Source organism: Anolis carolinensis, chromosome 2, assembly GCF_035594765.1.
Source record: "Anolis carolinensis isolate JA03-04 chromosome 2, rAnoCar3.1.pri, whole genome shotgun sequence".
Lineage (NCBI taxonomy): Eukaryota > Metazoa > Chordata > Lepidosauria > Squamata > Dactyloidae > Anolis > Anolis carolinensis.
Genome location: NC_085842.1, coordinates 188,370,745 through 188,391,370, shown reverse-complemented (window position 1 = coordinate 188,391,370; position 20,626 = coordinate 188,370,745). Strand labels below are relative to the sequence as shown.

Below are 20,626 nucleotides of genomic sequence, written 5' to 3'. Positions count from 1 at the left end.
GTTCTGGAAAGAGCTTTGGGAAAATAATAAGAACTACAACAAAAACGCTGGGTGGATAAAGGAGTTTGAAGGAAAATTCTCACAGAACAAAATGGAACAGATGGAAATAACAACTGAAATGATCAGCAAACGAGTGCAAAAAGTCAAGAACTGGACATCGCCTGGTAGTGATCAACTTCATGGATTTTGGCTCAAACATCTGATTAGTTTACATGGAAAAATGGCCCAACAATTCAATGAGATGCTGCAGAAAGGAAGTATCAGTGAATGGCTAACAACTGGAAGAACTTACCTGATTGTCACGACCCAGGCGGCAGAGGCACCAATAACCATACACAGAGGCCAGAATCTAACTAATATCTTTATTGAAGGAATATATAAAGTTAATAAAAACAAGTATAGAAAATAGTCCAGAATTAGACCCTTCAGGAAAGGTCAGAATTAGTCCAAAAAAGCAATGTCCAATAAGAAATATTAAGGTCCAAAGTTGTAATCCAATAACCGAAACACTCACTTTGCCAAGCAAAGTGAGGGGAGATGACAAGGTCCTTAGTCCATAAAACTTGAGCGTGGCTAGGAAATAACTTGATACTTGAAACAAGGCTTGAACGTGGAACAAGGTAACTAAGAACAAGAACAAGGTCCGTGGAATAACTTGGTAAAATCCGTGAAACAAGGCAAGGATTAGTCCTGGGAAACAAGGCAAAGTCCGTAGGTAAACAAAGGCTGGGAAGCAAGGCGAAGGCTGGATAGCAAGGCAAGGCTTGAGCTGAAGCGAGGCTTGAATCGGAGCGCGCTGTCCAGACACAACTCGCTCCGTAGGCTGACGAATTGACTCCGCGAAGTTGCTACGCGGGCAAAACACCTATATAGAGTCCAACTTTCTCACCAAAGCGGTTCTCTGGGAATCAGAAACGAAAGCTAAACTCTGAGACCAGATGTTAAACTCCTTAAAGATTCTCACGAGAACCAATGTTAATTGGCAACATTCTTAGCTGCTATCCTCGCACTCCTGCGCGAAGCTGAATCCAAACTTCTCTGTTGTTTACAAAACTCCCGGCGCAAGAACACGGGAGAAGTAGGCTCTGGGGTTGTTTGACATACTTCTGGGGCACAACTTTCTTGCAGGTGCAAGGTTTCCAGATCTGCCTGGGAAGGATCTGGCTGAGAGGAATCCAGTTCAGACTGGGAAGGTAAAAAACCCAAGTTTTCATCTTCATCAGGGATTACAATGTCCTGAGCAGGACTACAAGGCCCATGGTTCATCACACTATCCCCCTCCTCAGGGCCCCTCCCAAACTGGGGTCCTCTCCCCGAGGCGCGAGGTCGCGGTTTGGTGGGATAGGTCAGATGGAAGCGACGGGTTAGATCAGGAGCATGGACTGTGGAGGCGTCTTCCCAAGAGCGTTCCTCAGGCCCAAAACCCACCCAGTCAATGAGATATTGTAGGCGGCGGCGATGAAAGCGAGAATCCAAAATGTCCTCAACCTCGAACTCCTCCTCCCCATTCATCAAAACAGGAGGGGGGGCCGGTTGGTCTGTATCAGGACGCACACCATCCGCCGGAAGGAGCAGGGAACGGTGAAACACTGGGTGAATGCGCATTGAACGCGGAAGTTGGAGTTTGAAAGTCACGGGGTTTAATTGCGCCACCACTGGATAGGGGCCAATGAAGCGGGCATCTAACTTCCGGCATGGGCGGTGGGAGGGCAGAAAGCGAGTGGACAGAAAAACCCGATCTCCTACCTTGATTTCGGGGCCCGGCTGGCGGTGTTTGTCAGCGTGGCGTTTATAGTCCTCCTTGGCTTGGTCCAGTTGCTGGAGCAAAAGTTGTTGCACCGCTGTGAGTTCCTGCAGCCAATCCTCTGCTGCGGGAACTTCTGAAGTTTCAATGACAGGGGGAAAGAAACGTGGATGGAAACCGTAGTTTGCAAAGAACGGCGTTTCTTTTGTAGAAGCTTGAACTCCATTATTGTAGGCAAACTCAGACAGTGGTAACAGAGAAGCCCAATTGTCCTGTTGGTAGTTTACATAACAGCGAAGATACTGCTCCAAAGTGGCATTGGTGCGCTCCGTTTGCCCATCTGTTTGGGGATGATGAGCTGAAGATAAGCGAGAGTCTATGCCCAGTAGTTTTTGTAGTGCCTTCCAAAAACGAGAGGTGAATTGAGATCCACGGTCTGTGACTAAACTCTTGGGCAATCCATGTAGTCTGAAAACATGCTGAAGAAATAGATCCGCAGTTTCTTTGGCCGTGGGGAGGCCTTCGCAGGGAATGAAATGGGCTAACTTGGTGAATAGGTCCACCACCACTAAGATCGTGGTGAATCCACAGGAAGGTGGTAGGTCAGTGATGAAATCCGCGGAAATTATTTCCCATGGGCGAGATGGGGTAGGAAGGGGGTGCAAAAGCCCTGAGGGCTTCTCCCTTCGTATCTTGGAGCGCTGGCATACTGGGCAGGTGTTGACATATTTTTCCACATCCTTGCGGATCTTGGGCCACCAAAAATCTCTTAGGATCAAATGCATGGTTTTAAATAGTCCGAAGTGTCCTGCTGGTTTGCAGTCATGACACAGACGAAGCGCTTTTTCCCTGCCCGGTCCGGGTGGGATATAAACATGATTTCTATAGCAGAGCAGCCCATCTTTAAGCGAAAAGGGAAAATGCAGACCTTGGCGAAGTTGGTCCTGCGCCCAGGCATCTGCTTGCTGACTAGCCCTGATTTCTTGAGCACAGATGGGTCCTGGAGTAGGGGAAGTTGAACCAATGGGACTGGATTTGGTGTTCCCCACTGTGAGCGTGGCAAAGTTCTCAGGTTGTAGCAGTTGGGATTCAAAGGTCTCCTTGCGTCCTGCAGCGTATTCCGGTTTACGTGACAGGGCGTCTGCTTGCTTGGTTTGAGCTGGGGTCACATAATGGATCTGGAAGTTGAAACGTTCAAAGAATAAAGCCCAACGTTGCTGCCTCTGATTTAGTTTGCGGGCAGTTCTTAGATGTTCTAGATTACGATGATCAGTGTGGACTTCAATGGGGAATTTGGCCCCTTCTAGCCAATGTCTCCAAGTTTCAAAGGCTGCCTTTATGGCCAGTAGTTCTTTTTCCCAAATGGTGTAATTCCTCTCTGGTGTGGTTAGTTGACGAGAATAAAAGGCACAGGGGTGGAGGTGATCTCCCACCGGTTGTAAGAGTACGGCCCCAATTGCCACATCAGAGGCGTCCGCTTGCACCACAAAAGGGGTTCCAGGATTTGGGTGCTGTAGAATTGGCTGGGAGGTGAATAGTTTCTTCAGTTGCTGGAACCCTTTCTCTGCTTGATCAGTCCAGCGGAAAGGCTGCTTTCCACGGATGCAGCTAGTGATGGGGTCGGACCAGCGGGCAAAATCTGGAATGAACTTGCGGTAGTAGTTCGCGAACCCCAAGAAACGCTGCACCTCTTTCTTGTTAGTTGGCGCCCGCCATTCCAATACTGCTGAAACTTTGGCTGGATCCATGGAAAGCCCTAGAGGCGAGATGCGGTAGCCAAGGAAATCTACCTCTTGTAGATCAAAAGCGCATTTTTCTAGCTTGGCATAAAGTCCATGATCCCGCAGTCGTTGCAACACCATTTTGACGTGGTTCTCATGTTCTGATTGTGATCTGGAAAACACCAAAAAATCGTCCAGGTAGATTATCAAGAATCTGTCTAGATAGTCCTGAAAAATATCGTTGACAAAATGCTGGAACGTTGCGGGAGCTCCGCATAAACCGAAATTCATAACTCGGGACTCGAATAATCCGAATTTAGTCTGGAAGGCGGTCTTCCACTCGTCCCCTTCTCTGATGCGAACTAGATTATAAGCCCCCCGAAGATCCAGCTTGGTGTAGACCTTGGCTCCTCGAAGTCGGTCCAGTAGATCCGAGATTAAGGGCAGGGGATAGCTGTTCCGCTTGGTGATATTGTTCAATGCTCTGTAGTCCACCACCAAGCGTAATTCCCCTGACTTCTTCTTCACAAACATCACTGGGGAGGCGGCTGGGGATTGAGAGGGTCTGATGAACCCCTTGCGAAGGTTTGTCTCTAAGAATTCCCTGAGAGCTTCTTGCTCTGGTTCAGTCAGGGAGTAGAGATGCCCTCGCGGGATCGGGGCCCCCTCCACCAAGTCAATGGCACAGTCATAAGGTCTATGTGGGGGTAATTTTTCGGCTTCTTTCTCATTGAATACATCCCAATACTCGGAGTACTTCTTTGGCAAGGTGATGATGGGCTCGGAGTCTGTGGCATGGCATACCTTGGCTACAAGGCAATGGTTTTGGCAGTACGGTGAAGCAAACTGCAGTTCTCTGTTGGACCAGGAGATGTTAGGGTCGTGGAGTGTCAGCCATGGAATTCCCAAAATCACAGGGAAATGGGGAACCTCGGTAACAAAGAAGGAAATCTCTTCCATATGTTCCCTTATCCACATCCTGGTGGGTTCCGACCACTGGCTTACGGGGCCCGTCTTGAGGGGACGGCCGTCTATGGCTTGCACCACACGGGCATTCTTGAAATCATGATATTGTAATCCCAGAGAGTCGGCATACTCTCTATCGATGAAATTGTTGGTAGCTCCAGAGTCTATCATGGCGTGGATCATGACGGGTCCCCTTTTTGCTGACCATAATGTGACCACGAGAAGGAACAGGACCCCGGTTGGCGGCTCTTGGATGGATTTTTTGACCGGGTTGGCGAGCCTCTCTACACCCGGTCGTTGGCTTCCCCCGCCGGCTGTGTGCCAGTCGGCTCAGACGCCTTCGACTCCGTGGAGGACGCCGCCGCAAGACGGGCGGCAGGCTTCCCTTTGGCTGGGCACTCTCTGGCGAAGTGGCCCCCGTTCCCGCAGTACCAGCAGAGGTTCAAGCGTTGACGACGGGCCTTCTCGGCGGCATCTAGTCTGGGACGCACATTGCCCAACTGCATCGGCACCTCCTCGCCTCCTCTGGGGTATGGGGTTGGCGGCGGGGGTCTCCACACCGGACGTGGCTGAACACTGGCGGGAGCGGGGGGTTTTGCCCCGGCTCTACCGCCCTGGCCTCGAACCCATTGTTTCCTGTTGGCAATCATGACTTCAGCCCGTAAACATTGATCAATGAGTGCCTCGAGGGTCTGGGGAGGATCCACCTTGGAGATTTCTTCCAGCATTTCAATGTTGAGACCCTCCCGAAATTGTCCTCTGAGGGCTACATCGTTCCAGCCGGTGTTGTGGGCCAGCACGCGGAACTCGGCTATGTACTGAGACATGGGTCTGTCTCCTTGAAGGAGGCGCCGGAGTTTGTGACCGGCTGCCTCCAAATTGTCCTCGATTCCCCAGGTCTCCTTAAGGTGATCCAAGAAGCGTTGTGCTGAACTTAGGTGGGGGGAGGCTTGATCAAACAGGGCCGTCGCCCAGCTAGCCGCTGGTCCGTCTAGAAGACTGTAGACCCACGCCACCTTGATGTCTTCTTGGGGAAACTCGGCATCACGGGCCTCTAGATAAGCTTGACATTGGCGGCGGAAAACATGAACCTTAGCAGCTTCTCCAGAAAACTTGGTAGGCAACGCCATGGCCGGGAGGCGAACTCCGCGCTCCCTCAACCCTTTTATTTCTCCATCCTGCGCGTTGAGTCTGTCACGGATGCGGTCCACTTCGTCCTTGCTGATGGTGTAGCTGAGCGGCTGTCCAGCCGGCGCGGCTCCGGTAGACATCCTGGCCTCGGTTAGTTGGTGCTTATGGGTGGCGGAGTCAAACTGTCACGACCCAGGCGGCAGAGGCACCAATAACCATACACAGAGGCCAGAATCTAACTAATATCTTTATTGAAGGAATATATAAAGTTAATAAAAACAAGTATAGAAAATAGTCCAGAATTAGACCCTTCAGGAAAGGTCAGAATTAGTCCAAAAAAGCAATGTCCAATAAGAAATATTAAGGTCCAAAGTTGTAATCCAATAACCGAAACACTCACTTTGCCAAGCAAAGTGAGGGGAGATGACAAGGTCCTTAGTCCATAAAACTTGAGCGTGGCTAGGAAATAACTTGATACTTGAAACAAGGCTTGAACGTGGAACAAGGTAACTAAGAACAAGAACAAGGTCCGTGGAATAACTTGGTAAAATCCGTGAAACAAGGCAAGGATTAGTCCTGGGAAACAAGGCAAAGTCCGTAGGTAAACAAAGGCTGGGAAGCAAGGCGAAGGCTGGATAGCAAGGCAAGGCTTGAGCTGAAGCGAGGCTTGAATCGGAGCGCGCTGTCCAGACACAACTCGCTCCGTAGGCTGACGAATTGACTCCGCGAAGTTGCTACGCGGGCAAAACACCTATATAGAGTCCAACTTTCTCACCAAAGCGGTTCTCTGGGAATCAGAAACGAAAGCTAAACTCTGAGACCAGATGTTAAACTCCTTAAAGATTCTCACGAGAACCAATGTTAATTGGCAACATTCTTAGCTGCTATCCTCGCACTCCTGCGCGAAGCTGAATCCAAACTTCTCTGTTGTTTACAAAACTCCCGGCGCAAGAACACGGGAGAAGTAGGCTCTGGGGTTGTTTGACATACTTCTGGGGCACAACTTTCTTGCAGGTGCAAGGTTTCCAGATCTGCCTGGGAAGGATCTGGCTGAGAGGAATCCAGTTCAGACTGGGAAGGTAAAAAACCCAAGTTTTCATCTTCATCAGGGATTACAATGTCCTGAGCAGGACTACAAGGCCCATGGTTCATCACACTGATACAAAAGGATCCAGCAAAAGGAGCAGCACCAGGAAACTACAGGCCAATAACGTGTCTGCCCACTATGTTTAAACTACTGACTGGCATCATAGCTTACAGAATTCAAGACTATCTTGAAGAAAAAAACATCTTGCCAGATGAACAGAAAGGCAACAAACGGAAAAGCAGGGGCACAAAAGACCAGTTATTGATTGACAAAATGATTCTGGAGAACTGTAAAAGCCGAAAAGCTAATCTTCACATGACGTGGATTGACTACAAAAAGGCCTTTGACTCACTCCCACACAGCTGCATCATCAAGTGCCTGGACGCCATCGGGATTAGTAAAAATGTTGGCACCTTCATTGAAAACATGATGGAGCACTGGAAAACTGAACTGTTTGTTGGAAATGAAAGCTATGGACTTGTCAACATCAGGAGAGGAATTTTCCAGGGAGACTCATTGTCCCCTCTGCTTTTCATTATTGCCATGATCCCTCTGTCAACAATCTTACAAAAAACAAATCTCGGCTACCAAACATCTAAGAATTCTCACAAAATTTCGCATCTGATGTACATGGATGACCTGAAGCTGTATGGAAAAACGAAAACTGAAATCCAGTCTCTGACTAACACTGTCCGAATTTTTAGCACTGATATCAACATGGAGTTTGGTTTGGACAAATGTTCGACAGTGGCATTGAAGAAGGGGAAAATCATTGAAAGTGAGGGCATAAATATGCCTAATGGCCAAACAATAAAGTGTCACCAGCCAGAGGCCTATAAATATCTGGGCATATTACAGCTGGACAACATCAAGCATGAACATGTGAAGACTGTGGTCAGTAAAGAATACACACAAAGGGTCAGAAAAATTCTCAAAAGCAACTTCAATGGAGGCAACACCATCAAGGCCATAAACACCTGGGCCATACCTGTCATAAGATATACTGCTGACATCATAAACTGGACACAGGTGGGACTGGACAATTTCGACAGAAAAACAAGAAAACTCATGACCATCCATCATTCACTGCACCCTCGCAGTGATGTTGACCGGCTATATCTGCCTAGAAGGGGGCAGAGGACTCTTACAAGTAAAGCAAGCAGTCAAAGAAGAAGAACATGCCTGGGCAGAATATATAAAGTAAAGTGAAGAAACTCCTTTGATTGAAGTCAAAAATCAGAAACTCCTCAAAGCACAGCAGACAAAACATCAGTACAAGAAAACCGCACTACAAACTCGGGCTGACAGCTGGCACAACAAAACAATGCATGGAAAGTTCCTTGACAAAATTGAAGGAATAGCTGATAAGGAGAAGACCTGGCTATGGCTCACGAATGGGACCCTGAAGAAGGAGACAGAAGGCCTGATCCTTGCAGCCCAGGAGCAAGCCATCAGAACAAATGCAATTAAGGCCAAGATCGAAAAATCAGCTGATGACCCAAAATGCAGACTGTGCAAGGAAACCGACAAAACCATTGATCATATCCTCAGCTGCTGTAAGAAAATCGCACAGACAGACTACAAACAGAGGCACAACTATGTGGCCCAAATGATCCATTGGAACTTATGCCTCAAGTACCACCTCCCAGCAGTAAAGAACTGGTGGGATCACAAACCTGCAAATGAGCACGCAAAGATACTGTGGGACTTCCGAATCCAGACTGACAAAGTTCTGGAACACAACACACCAGACATCACAGTTGTGGAAAAGAACAAGGTTTGGATAATTGATGTCGCCATCCCAGGTGACAGTCGCATTGACGAAAAACAACAGGAAAAACTCAGGATCTCAAGATTGAACTGCAAAGACCCTGGCAGTGTGGTGATGGGCACACTGGGTGCCATGCCAAAAGATCTCAGCCGGCATTTGGAAACAATAGACATTGACAAAATTACGATCTGCCAACTGCAAAAGGCCACCCTACTGGGATCTGCACACATCATCCGAAAATACATCACACAGTCCTAAACGCTTAGGAAGTATTTGACTTGTGATTTTGTGATATGAAATCCAGCATGTCTGTCTTGTTTGCTGTGTCATACAATAAAAATAATAATTTTATTTATAACCAACCCTATCTCCCTGAGAGGACTTGGGGCAGTTTCCTACAAAGGATGGAAAATATTCAGTGCTATAGAATAATATAAAATGAACAAATAGCCCCATGAATCAAACATCTATAAAAAAATATATCAATTACTCACAAAGTTTAAATCATTAAATAAAACATATACATCTATAAAACCTACAAAGTAACAAAACTAATCAGTTTAAAATACTTTTTTTGCAGAATCAGTTTGAGGTTGAAAAAGATATGAAAACTGAGAAAAAGAAATTGATTTCCCACTGTTACCATGCTTCTCACACAGTCATCTCTTATATGGAGTTCCAAAAACTAGACTACTCCAAAATTGTCAACATGGATGGTAGATATTGACACCTTTGCTTTCTGATAGTTCAGTGTGTACAAACATTTCCCTTATGGCTATTTACAGTAGATGTATGTTAAAGATAAATGAATTTCATGTATAGTCTTAAATACTATCTTAGAGATATCACTGCTGCTGCTGCTCAGTCGTTTAGTCGTCTCCGACTCTTCGTGACCTCATGGACCAGTCCACGCCAGAGCTCCCCGTCAGCCATCACCGCCCCCAGTTCCTTCAAGGTCAACCCAGTCACTTCAAGGATACCGTCCATCCATCTTGCCCTTGGTCGGCCGCGCTTCCTTTTTCCTTCCATTTTCCCCAGCATCGTGATCTTTTCCAAGCTTTCCTGTCTCCTCATGATGTGGCCAAAATACTTCAGCTTTGCCTCTAATATCCTTCCCTCCAGTGAGCAGCTGGGCATTATTTCTTGGAGGATGGACTGGTTGGATCTTCTTGCAGTCCAAGGCACACTCAGGATTTTCCTCCAGCACCAGAGATATCACATGATGTACATATTTGCAAACGTACAGGCAGTGCTCAACTTGCAAATAAAATAGGTTCTGTAGGTTTGTTCTTAAGTCAAATTTATATGTAAGTCAGAACAGATACATTTTTAAAGTGCAACTCCAGCCATATACAGTAGAGTCTCACTTATCCAACATAAACGGGCCAGCAGAATGTTGGATAAACGAATATGTTGGATAATAAGGAGGGATTAAGGAAAAGCCTATTAAACATCAAGTTAGATTATGATTTTACAAATAAAGCACCAAAACATCATGTTAGACAACAAATTTGACAGAAAAAGTAATTCAATATGCAGTAATGCTATGTAGTAATTACTGTATTTACGAATTTAGCACCAAAATATCACAATGTATTGAAAACATTGACTACAAAAATGCGTTGGATAATCCAGAACGTTGGATAAGCAAATGTTGGATAAGTGAGACTCTACTGTATAGCCATATATAATATATATAAAATATATAGCCATATATAATAGCACTGGGAAGGGTCAACACCTCTGTGTTTGTTTTGCTGTCTGTGCCCCCGGTTCAAGAGATTTCACCTCACTTTCTGTCCCTGTGATAATTGGATTTTGAAATATTTGGCTTGTGGTGAAAACAAAGACTGGTGAGAAAGCTTCGATGCAGACACCTTTTCCCCATGAATTTTCCCTCCGAGGGGTATATTTGTCTCACTTCCTGTTGTCTCTCCCCAGTTCCTAACTATGAGCCATTAGTAAGTCAAATGTTTGTAACTCGGGGACTGCCTGTATTCCAAAATCAGGGGAAAAAAATTCTGAAATCCGAAAGACTTCTAGTCCCAAGTATTTTGGATAGGCTTTACACAACCTGTAGTTATGGGCAAGGGGAAAGATGGTTCACATCTGGATACTCATATTTAACCTGTTTATGTCTCTGTTTTATAAGTCTCGTGAGTCCATCTTCATTAACATCATCCAACCCAGCTAAGAGGCTCCTGGCTTAACTAGCTATAGGAAATTAGATACCTAGCAATGAATAATGGAGAATTACTTATTGAGGGGCTAATTCTATCATTGGCTATGCAAGGATGCTGGACTCCATCTGTGAAAGAGCTGAAATACTTCTCGGCTATCTACCATCTGCTGCATCACTTACCAGTAATAACATTTATAATGCATACATTGTAATGGATTCAAAGTAATAATCATGTGGTTTGATTTCTAGGCTGCAGCTCTCCCTCTGTGTCATGATTATCACAGACCTGGCAAGCACTTGCTGCTGATCCACAGGCACCAGGAGTTCATCAGCCACATCGGTTCCAGGTGTCCCTGGTCTGACTGTTTTCTCTGTGGGCTGGGCAGCTGGAGGAGCAGGATACCCAACTGCCTCAGACTCCTGAGCCTAAGAGAAAATTGGAGGCAAGCATTTTGAACAAACATAGTATGTGGATAGACTGATGTGAGGCTGATCTATACAGACTTTTTCCAGAATACAAAGCACTACATCTCACTAGGCTCCCAAGAGAGAACAGGAGCCTGCTGGAGCATTGTGCATCCAGTGGTTTCTCTCCATTATCATTGGTTTTTTGGCAGCAATACTTCAGTCTCTGACAGCCAGCTGCTATACAAAGAAAATAATTTGCTCTCTAGACATGATCTGACATTGCTAGACAATGGAGTATTTTTGATGTGTCAAATCAGCAAAACCAACCTTTTACCTAATCACCAGTGGTAAAGAACAATCATATTTTAAAACTGCATTTAATGGTCCTGTACAGTTATTTCACAGCTTGAAGGAAATTTATATTCCAGGGTACCTTAGCTGATACATCTATTTCTTCAGCTGGACCTGGGGATGAAAGGCCTTGGTCAGTCGCAGCTTCCACTGGTTGGCTGGTTTCTAAAGAAAATAAAAGAAGTAATGACAAAACAAGAGGCTTTCATCAGGCCTCCTAAGCTTGAGACATATACAGTCAGCCTTCCACATTTGCTGGGATTAGGAGTACAGGGCACCTGCGAAAGTGGAAAAAATACATATGAAAAAATTTCTACCCAAAAATATATCTTTGAATTCTCTAATTATCCAGCATGACTCTATGGCCAGCTCCCACTGAAGTCACACTTCAAGGACCTAGAAATTTCCAAAGAGGTGTACTCTAGGAATCTCTAGATCATCCACCATAACTCTTTGTTTAACTTCTGGTTGCGGTTGGCAATAGGAGATAACATTTTAACCAAATCTGTGATTTAAATCTGCAAAAGTCAAACCTGCAGATATGGCATCTTAACTGTAATTGTTTTTAAAAGAGGGGTTTGAGAGTGTATTTGAGTGGTATGAGCTAATGTTTTTATGTATTTACTTACACAAATTTTACTTGTTCTTTCCATAAAACCCATGGTGTAGTTTACCACAGAAGAGCTACAGAAACAACAAAGTTAGGGCCACAATTACAGCAAAATCTAAACTAAGAAAAAGGAAGCAGAACCAGCAGAACGATCCTGAGAACAATTTTCTAGAATTGGACGAATTAAATGAAGTATATGCAACTGAGTTTTTTTTAAGCTACAGCCTACATACTGCCTACATACTGGGTCCCTCACCATCTGGACAGAGACGGTAATGTGAGGAAAATTTACTTTTTTTCTTTTGTCCCACAATTACACTCGTAAAACTGTTTCAAAAATTGGCTCCTCAGAGCAGAAGGCTCATATGAATGAAGGAAATTCTTTAGATAACCTAATGATTTTTGCAGTCCAAAATGGCAACATGGATGTATCTTGGCAAGAAATTAGAAAAAAGTGACACCGATAATGTAATGGAGGCAATGTGATTTGATCAAATGACTCTACGGGGGTTGTTGCCTATACCACCAAAATAATCCAACTGCAATTCAGTTTGCCCCAGATCTGCCCTGGATTTTCCCTCTTAGTGCCACATTTACCAGTAATTGCTGTGCTGAGATTGTACTGCTGCCCCAAATTTGAATTTGCCATTGCCTTCCTTTCTGCCATTGCTACTGCATTCCTGGCCAAACAATGTCTCACAGAGGCCCGCTAAGAATGTTGCTTGCTTTGACATCAACTGACTCCTAATGGCTAGGCACCTTGTTTTGAGCAAGCAAATTCCTCAGAATGGCTCGGCTGGGAAGTTGTTTGGCTGGGAGGGCATTTGCAGCCCGAACAGAAAGAAAGCCAATGGCAAATCATTTTCAAGGAAGCTGTTTGGCTGGGAAGGCAGCTGCAGTGCTGGCTCAAGGGGAAACGATTACCTCTTCACTCCCATCCTGCCCAGCACAAAAAATAAAGGGATCTTTAATTTCATAAAACACATCGCAGTAAGTAACACTACACATTTTTAAAAACATCAGTGCTTGTCACCTAGTGGTCTGTTTTGTCCCACCCCCAAACCACCCCAATATAGCTGCAAAACACAACAAAAGGCCGAATTTTCCTGGAAAGGACAAAGTAAGAAGTGAGTTTTACAATACTGCACTAAAGCAGTACTTTCACTGCTAAATGAGTTGTATATTAGGTATCAGGATCAAGGCAGCCATGTTATGGGCATGCTTCTTTTTTTAAAAAAAAAATCAGTATAGACAAGTCAGAATGCCAGCAGCAAAATTCTGAACTGACTGAGGTTCTGAGCTTGTTTTCAGGAGCAGCAGTGCTCATTCCAATAATCTAACTGGAGATGATCTGAACTTGCATGATCAAGGTCAGATTCAATTTTCCCAAGTTACAGAGCCATCCGTATTATACATAAAACAAAACTGATCCAAACCACTCGTGGTTACTATGTCTACTATATCCATCAACAGTATTAGATCCGGGAGTACTCTGAATATACTGTAAATGTGGTTATTCAGAAATATTAAGATTTTAAATTAAAATCCAACCATCTTGTTTGGATTGAATTTAATTTATTCACCTGTATCCAAATTCAAAACTCTTGGCAGTCACCAGGTCAGGGTCTCCACTGCCTCCCTTGAGTCAGAAGATGGACATTACAGACAGAACTAGGTATCATTTGTATGGTACTAAATCCTTTTTAGCACAAACTTCTGGATGACCTCGATCAACCATTTTTTCAAATGCAAGGCAACATGAGAGACAAGACTGAACCTGACAGAATCCCATCAATCAGGAGTCTATCAGATATTCTGGACTTCAGCTACCAGAGGCCCAGCCAGCACAGGTATCAGTAAGGGATTATGGGAGTTACATTCCAAAACAATGTCTCCATCCCTGCCCTGCATCAAAGACCTGGACAGTATCCAACAGAGCCTATGGGGATGTATCAATCTAAAAAGCATACATCTCAAAACAATTGTTCAAAATCCCATCTCTACTAAATGACCTACAGGAACTTTGCACATAATTTGAATCCTTTACTCTGTCATTATTTACTACCCTACATAATTTTCAGAGAGAACAGTGAAGAGTAAGGATGTCCTAGATCTCTGACTTCTAACTAGACTTCTAACTAGACTTTGAACTACTGAGCAACATCTCCAGAATCTGAGATATCTTCATGCAGGAGAACTTCAGGAATTTAAACTCTAAACTGAGTGCCTGAAAATAGGAAACTTGGTTTACATTATCTTTCTGATAAGAGCCACTGGTGGTTCTTTTTAGATCTGCCTCACTTCTACCTGCTTCTTTCTTGAGGTTCTCCTCTAAAGTGTGGAACCTCTGTTCAAATGCATTCCTCAAGGCACTGATGTCCTCTTCAAGCCGGACACGAGATTCTTGTTCTGCTTCATAGTCAGCCTTCAACCGGGCCAATTGCTCCTCATACTCCTAGAAGAGTGAAGAAAGTCAGAAGAGTACTCAACGTGGCCATATACCAACTCAAGGTTACAATTTCCTGAGCTGGATGGTTTTATTCCTTTATTCATTAAGCAGTGGGATTTTGCTCATATGTATTGAATTTTTTTAAACCTTCAGGTTTTGCAAAGGTCCAACTTTAAGTCAGCCCTATGGGCTAAATTCACTATAATTATGTAAGAAAGAATCAAGTCAGGTGCAGACCAAATATGACCAGCCAGATGATGTTGGACATCACATTGATCTCTCTGCACTACGACTGCAGAGAGGTGATGGGAACTGTAGTCCAAGAAGTTCTATAAGATTACAGATTGCCCACCTGTGTATCAAGCAGCAAGAAAACAGATACTCACATTTAAAGGAACCTAGTGGGAGAAACTAAGGAGGATTAGTGGGGGGAATTAAGAAGCCCCGGTGGCGAAGTGTGTTAAAGCACTGAGCTGCTGAACCTGCAGACCAAAAGGTCCCAGGTTCAAATCCTGGGAGCGGAGTGAGCGCCCGCTGTTAGCTCCAGCTTCTGCCAACCTAGCAGTTTGAAAACATGCCAATGTGAGTAGATCAATAGGTACCGCTCTGGCAGGAAGGTAATGGCGCTCCATGCAGTCATGCCGGCCACAGGACCTTGGAGGTGTCTACGGACAACGCCGGCTCTTCGGCTTAGAAATGGAGATGAGCACCAACCCCCAGAGTCAGGCATGACTGGACTTAACGTCAGGGGAAATCTTTACCTTTACCTTAGTGGGGGAAATTAGGAACATCCAAGAATTGAGAGGAGCAGACTTTCAGTAATAATGTATGCCAATATTCTAAGTAGGGTTCAATAGGTCAGCTCACAAAGACCAATGGCCAATAATGGCCAGGAATGCCTTTAAAAAGTCAATTAAGATTACCTACACCAGATAAAACAAATAGTTAAAAATTAACAGCACACAAAAATGCGAAAGTTAAACCATCATAAAATTTGAAATGGCTGAAAACAAAACTTTGAGAAATCAAAGAACTAAAGGGCTAGTAAATAGGTTGCATATCCATTATCTAGAAATCTGAAATGTTCTACAATCCCAAATTGTCCGTGTGGGTGGCTGAGATAGTGACGCCCTTACTATTTCTGATGTTTCAGTGGATACAAACTTCATTACATACATAGAATTATTTACTTAGGTCCAATCTCTGATATATTTCAACACATATACACAGATAAAAATCTGGAGAGTAAAAAAAAAACCCAAAGCACTTCTAGTTCTAGGCTACTGTATAGTAAACTCCAACCACAATATTTGTTGTGATTAACGTACTTCTCTGATTTGCTGTTTCTCTTTCTCAACATCTACTTGGGATTCCAGAGAAGGTTCTGTCTTGACCTCTGGTTTAGCAGCTTCAGAAGGTAAAGGCAGAGACAGTTCTAACAAGACAGGAAAGAAAACACAATTTAGAAGGACTGCAGTGCACACCTTTCGTGACAAGTAAACTGGGCCTAGTACCCAAGCTGTATTACTAATCTCTTCCTGAAATACCGAAGGGTCTTATTTTCAAATAGTATGGCATATTATATATTTTTTCTAAGCACTGTTTTATCAATCGATCCATAGATGATGCTGAAGAAAAAGAAAAGGAAAATTGGATTAATGGCTCAAAAACCAAATAAAAAAATTCATCAGCTGCACCAACATTGAGAGCGGGGTCATGTCTTCTGATAGGAAGGAGTATATGAGAAGGGGAAATTAGCTAATTTCCCTCATTTTAGCTCCTTATCTCTGCCATAGAAACAATTTGCAATTCCCAAAAGTGAAATTGCATATGTACAATACCAGGTAGATATTTTTTAAAAACTGAATGGGGCCCCTTATGGCATAGTGTGTTGAAGCGCAGAGCTGCTGAACTTGCAGACCGAAAGGTCCCAGTTTCAAATCCAGGGAGTGGAATGAGTGCCCGCTGTTAGTCCCAGTTCTTGCCAACCTAGCAGTTCAAAAACATGCAAATGTGAGTAGATCAATAGGTACCGCTCCGGTGGGAAGGCAATGGCACTCCATGCAGTCATGCTGGCTACATGACCTTGGAGGTGTCTATGGACAACACCGGCTCTTCGTCATAGAAATGGAGATGAGCACCAACCCCAGAGTCAGTCACGACTGGACTTAACGTCAGGGAAAACCTTTATTACCTTATAAAAAATTGAAACAGTTTCAAAACAAAAAAATATAAACATCTGTAAGCTTAATTTAAATGTTCAAAGCCATGCTAACTTCTTCATTTTTAATTGCTGAATTACTACAAGCCCCATCTTCCCCATCAAGCACTGGCTATGCCAGCCAGAAGTGTCAAAAGTGACAATTTATCATTCCAGGAGGATGCCAATTTAGAGAAGGATGTTCTAATCATTTTGGTTTGGGAAGGGGAAAACTTTTCTGTCCTTAGATTAAGAGTTCTCACTGTTGATACTGATACAGCCTTTCCCCAGTAAGTAAGTTTTATTTATTTATATATTTACTTTATTTAAACTCCGCCTTTCTCTCAGTGGAGACTCAAGGTGCCTAACAACCACACAATTTGGCCACGATTTAAAACAAAACAAATACAAAAATTAAGGCAAGAAATGTAAGCATTGGCTCTTCATTCCATAGTACAGTGACCCTACCCTGGCATCTGCCGCTGTTCAGCTGCTGTGCCAAGATTGCCTTCAATGTCTTGATTTCCTCCTGGTACTCCCTCAACAGAGCGTCCTTGGGATCCTCATTAATACGAGGCTTGTTCTTGATATTTTTTGCCCGGTGAGCATACCGCAAGGTGCTCAGAGACTCATCATAGTTATTGTCAGCAGGAGACAGACAGGCTATCATGAGTGTCTTAGTGTTGCCTCCGAGAGAGTCCTGTAGCACCCGGGTCAGTTTGGAGTCTCGGTAGGGAACGTGCTTGCTCCGTCCATCTGCCAGAGCTGAGATGACATTGCCCAATGCTGAGAGGGACAAGTTGATTTTTGTAGCTTCTTTGAGGCGCTCACCAACAGCCCCGGTTTTGGATTGTCTCTCACTCCCAGCCAGGTCCACCAGGTTGAGCTTTGCAGCCCTCAGGTAATCTTGCCCTCTCTCATCTGCAAAGGAAGAATTAGTTTGGCAAGGAAGAAGAGACATTTCCTGGAACATTCAGAGCAGACTTCCCTTCTAGGTACACTGGGCAATGTACAATGTAAGTTGTACTCAAACATATGTTGAGGGCATGAGGTTGGGGAAAGCTGTGCTTGATTTCCTCAGTGTTTAATATTACATATTTCCCAGCAATGAGATGGTGATGCTATACACTGTTTTACTTTGTTCCTTCCAAAAGATCATTGTGGGATACTGACTTCACTCACCCAAAGAAAAGAAAGAAATGATCCAATCCAGCAGTTAAAGACAAATCATTCGAATCATTTGCCTTTGAAATATTTTTTGCCTCACAGCAGCTCATTCAATCGAAGATGCCTAAAGCCAACATTTCTAGTGGAATTTTACCGTCTGGACAGCCTTATCTATAATAAAGTCTAGATCAGTGGAGTGGATCAGTGGAATTTTGGATTTCAACTCCCAGAAATCCCAGCCAACTTACCAGTTGTTCGGAATTGTGGGAACCAAAGTCCAAAACACCTGAAAGACTAAAGGTTGGGAACCACTGGTCTAGACTACAAAAATCCATGACAAAATGGTTGAGATGGAATGGATTACTGCACTTCAGTACATGTTGGAAAGTTCCACTAAGTTTTTAAAAAACCCAAAAAGCTTTTTTCCTAAAAAAAAACTTAACACCTCAAGAAGGAACATTTTAGGCCTGGATAGAGCACATAACGTACAGTCTTCTGTCACAGACTCCACTATGATATTGTAAGAGATTCTGCAGCACTTTTTTGTTTTAATATTTATAATCTGTCATATGGCTTCCATTATATTGTACGGCCCCAAAAATGTCACTGCCTAAAGTGTGCTCTTCTCCATGAAGGTGCACAGTACTCAAAACCAGTGAAGTTATTTTGACATGTCAAATCTCACAATCACACTTCTCCATTCTCAGTAATGAACAACCTGGCGATCTGCAATATGGGGAAAATGCCTCTCTGAATAACAATAAGGCTGCCTCTGACTTGAGACAAAATATTTCAGGACAGCCTTCTCCTTTCATATCATAAGAACCTTCAGCCCTCCCTTTCTGCTTTTGTTTCCTTCACATACCATCTGTTGTGGGCAGCCATTTCTATTACGAAGGCTCTTCTTGTAACTCAAACCCTAAACTTGACTGTGGAATTAAGTGTTAACTTTGACTTTCATGAATGCTAGACTGCATTTTTTGACCTTCTGTTCTCCAGTTTTTAACAAAATTACCCCAGTCTCCATCCTATCACATTTAGTCCACCCCTACTTCAATAATATTCCACTTTTACCTACAACGTAGATTTCCATGTTGATAGTGAAGATAGAGTGGGATCGGGAGGAGTCCTTGTTCATCAGGGTGTAGCCCACAGCACGGTTTCGCCAGCCTGTCTCCATGATGTGCTCGCACTGGGCAATGCTATGCACAGTGTGCTGTGAGAGGCCCTTCACATAAACCCCTTTCTCTGGATGTTCCTTCAGCTACAAGAGATACCATAGGAACAAGATAACCATAGGCATCAGTAGAAGAAAAATCTGAACTATGAAAAAATGGCCAAAAGACTTAAGGGCTGTTTTTCATGAAGAAATCTTGAATTGGATCTTTAACACAAGCTTTGGTTCAGCCCCAAATGGACAAACTCTGATGTGGTTTGTAAAAAGTACTAGGTACTTACATCTCTACCAACTGGGAGCCATTCTAATCTGGACCAGATTGTACCTATGATATACAAGTTAAAATTTTGCTGTCATTCTGCACCCATGAATCTCAAGATTCCAGTCTTGAAGACTCCAGCAACACAACTTTGCCTCAAATTGCAATACTAGCCATCCTGATACTGAACAACATTTGCATCTAAAAAGAAGGAGGGTGCCTATGAGACATGCCATAAAAAAGCCTTCACTGTGAGGGCCTAGAAGAAAGGAAGGTTACATGCTGGTGCACTTCTGAACTTAGAGGCTGAACTTCTCAAAGTAAGTTCCAGTCATTAGCTTCAATTTTATTTTTATAATTATACCATAGGCCATTGGGTTCACCATAAACTGTTAGCATTTGATTTCTAGATTTTGTTTGGGGGTATTTTTTTACTTCAAACTAACATCCTGTCTGTCAGGTGTATGATCCTTACCTCAAGCTTTTGTTTGGTGTTAGAACCAAGGAGATCTCGGATATCTTCATTATAGATCTCCAAGTATGATGCCCTCACCAAAAACTTGGTGTTTTCTGCACACTGAAAAAACAATAACAAATACTTATCAAGCTTCCAGTCTGACATTCCCCTCAAGGTTGCTTTTGAAGGCCTATTTTTACATGTAATGAACACTTGGACATCATTTTCATTGACTCTGTGTCTAGTTAGTCTGTTCCAGTTCTGGCTGCATCTGGAATTTCACATAACTGAATGAAGGTAAAGGTAAAGTTTTCCCCTGACGTTAAGTCCAGTCATGTCTGACTCTGGGGGTTGGTGCTCACCTCCATTTCTAAGCCGAAGAGCCGGCGTTGTCTGTAGACACCTCCAAGGTCATGTGGCCGGCATGACTGCATGGAGCGCCATTACCTTCCCGCTGGAGCGGTACCTATTGATCTACTCACATTGGCATGTTTTCAAACTGCTAGGCTGGCAGGAGCTGGAGCTAACAGCGGCCGCTCCCTTTCGGTCTGCAAGTTCAGCAGCTCAGTGCTTTAACACACTTCGCCACCGGGGTTCCAACTGAATGAACTTTCATACAAAACACCACCTCCAACATCCTTACATCCAGAAAGCTAGCATGTAAGGGCAATGTTTATCCATTCCTTCAGTCAGATTATTACAACGATGTGCTAGCTTCTTGCCTAACCTTCTCTCTATGATGTTAGCTCACTCCATGAAGTGACTTATTTTTCCTGTTTCATCTTTTAGATTTCCTCAGCATCAACTACATTTTCCAACATCTTGCACAAAAATGTCCGTTATATGAAGGAAGCTTCCTTATATGAAGGAAAGCCATGGCCTGAAGCTCTAACACATATGTTACAGCTAATACATATCCAACAAACAGTAATCTACTTCCAGGTTT

At 43.9% G+C, this 20,626-nt stretch overlaps 1 protein-coding gene across 5 annotated transcripts in view; it reads right to left on the bottom strand.

The window, feature by feature from the left end:
• kif17 (kinesin family member 17) overlaps window positions 1-20,626 on the bottom strand; it is a 54,385-nt gene that overhangs the window by 10,320 nt on the left and 23,439 nt on the right. For all 5 annotated transcript variants that reach the window (XR_010003148.1, XM_062971332.1, XM_062971329.1 and 2 more), the window contains 7 exons: window positions 19,699-19,800; window positions 18,862-19,051; window positions 17,089-17,541; window positions 15,749-15,855; window positions 14,279-14,426; window positions 11,444-11,526; window positions 10,889-11,028 (listed from right to left, as the gene is read on the bottom strand). Coding sequence is in view for 4 of the 5 variants with exons in the window: in XM_062971332.1 (XP_062827402.1) it covers window positions 10,889-11,028; window positions 11,444-11,526; window positions 14,279-14,426; window positions 15,749-15,855; window positions 17,089-17,541; window positions 18,862-19,051; window positions 19,699-19,800 (1,223 nt within the window). In the remaining variant the exon portion in view is untranslated. The remainder of the gene's footprint in view (window positions 1-10,888; window positions 11,029-11,443; window positions 11,527-14,278; window positions 14,427-15,748; window positions 15,856-17,088; window positions 17,542-18,861; window positions 19,052-19,698; window positions 19,801-20,626) is intronic.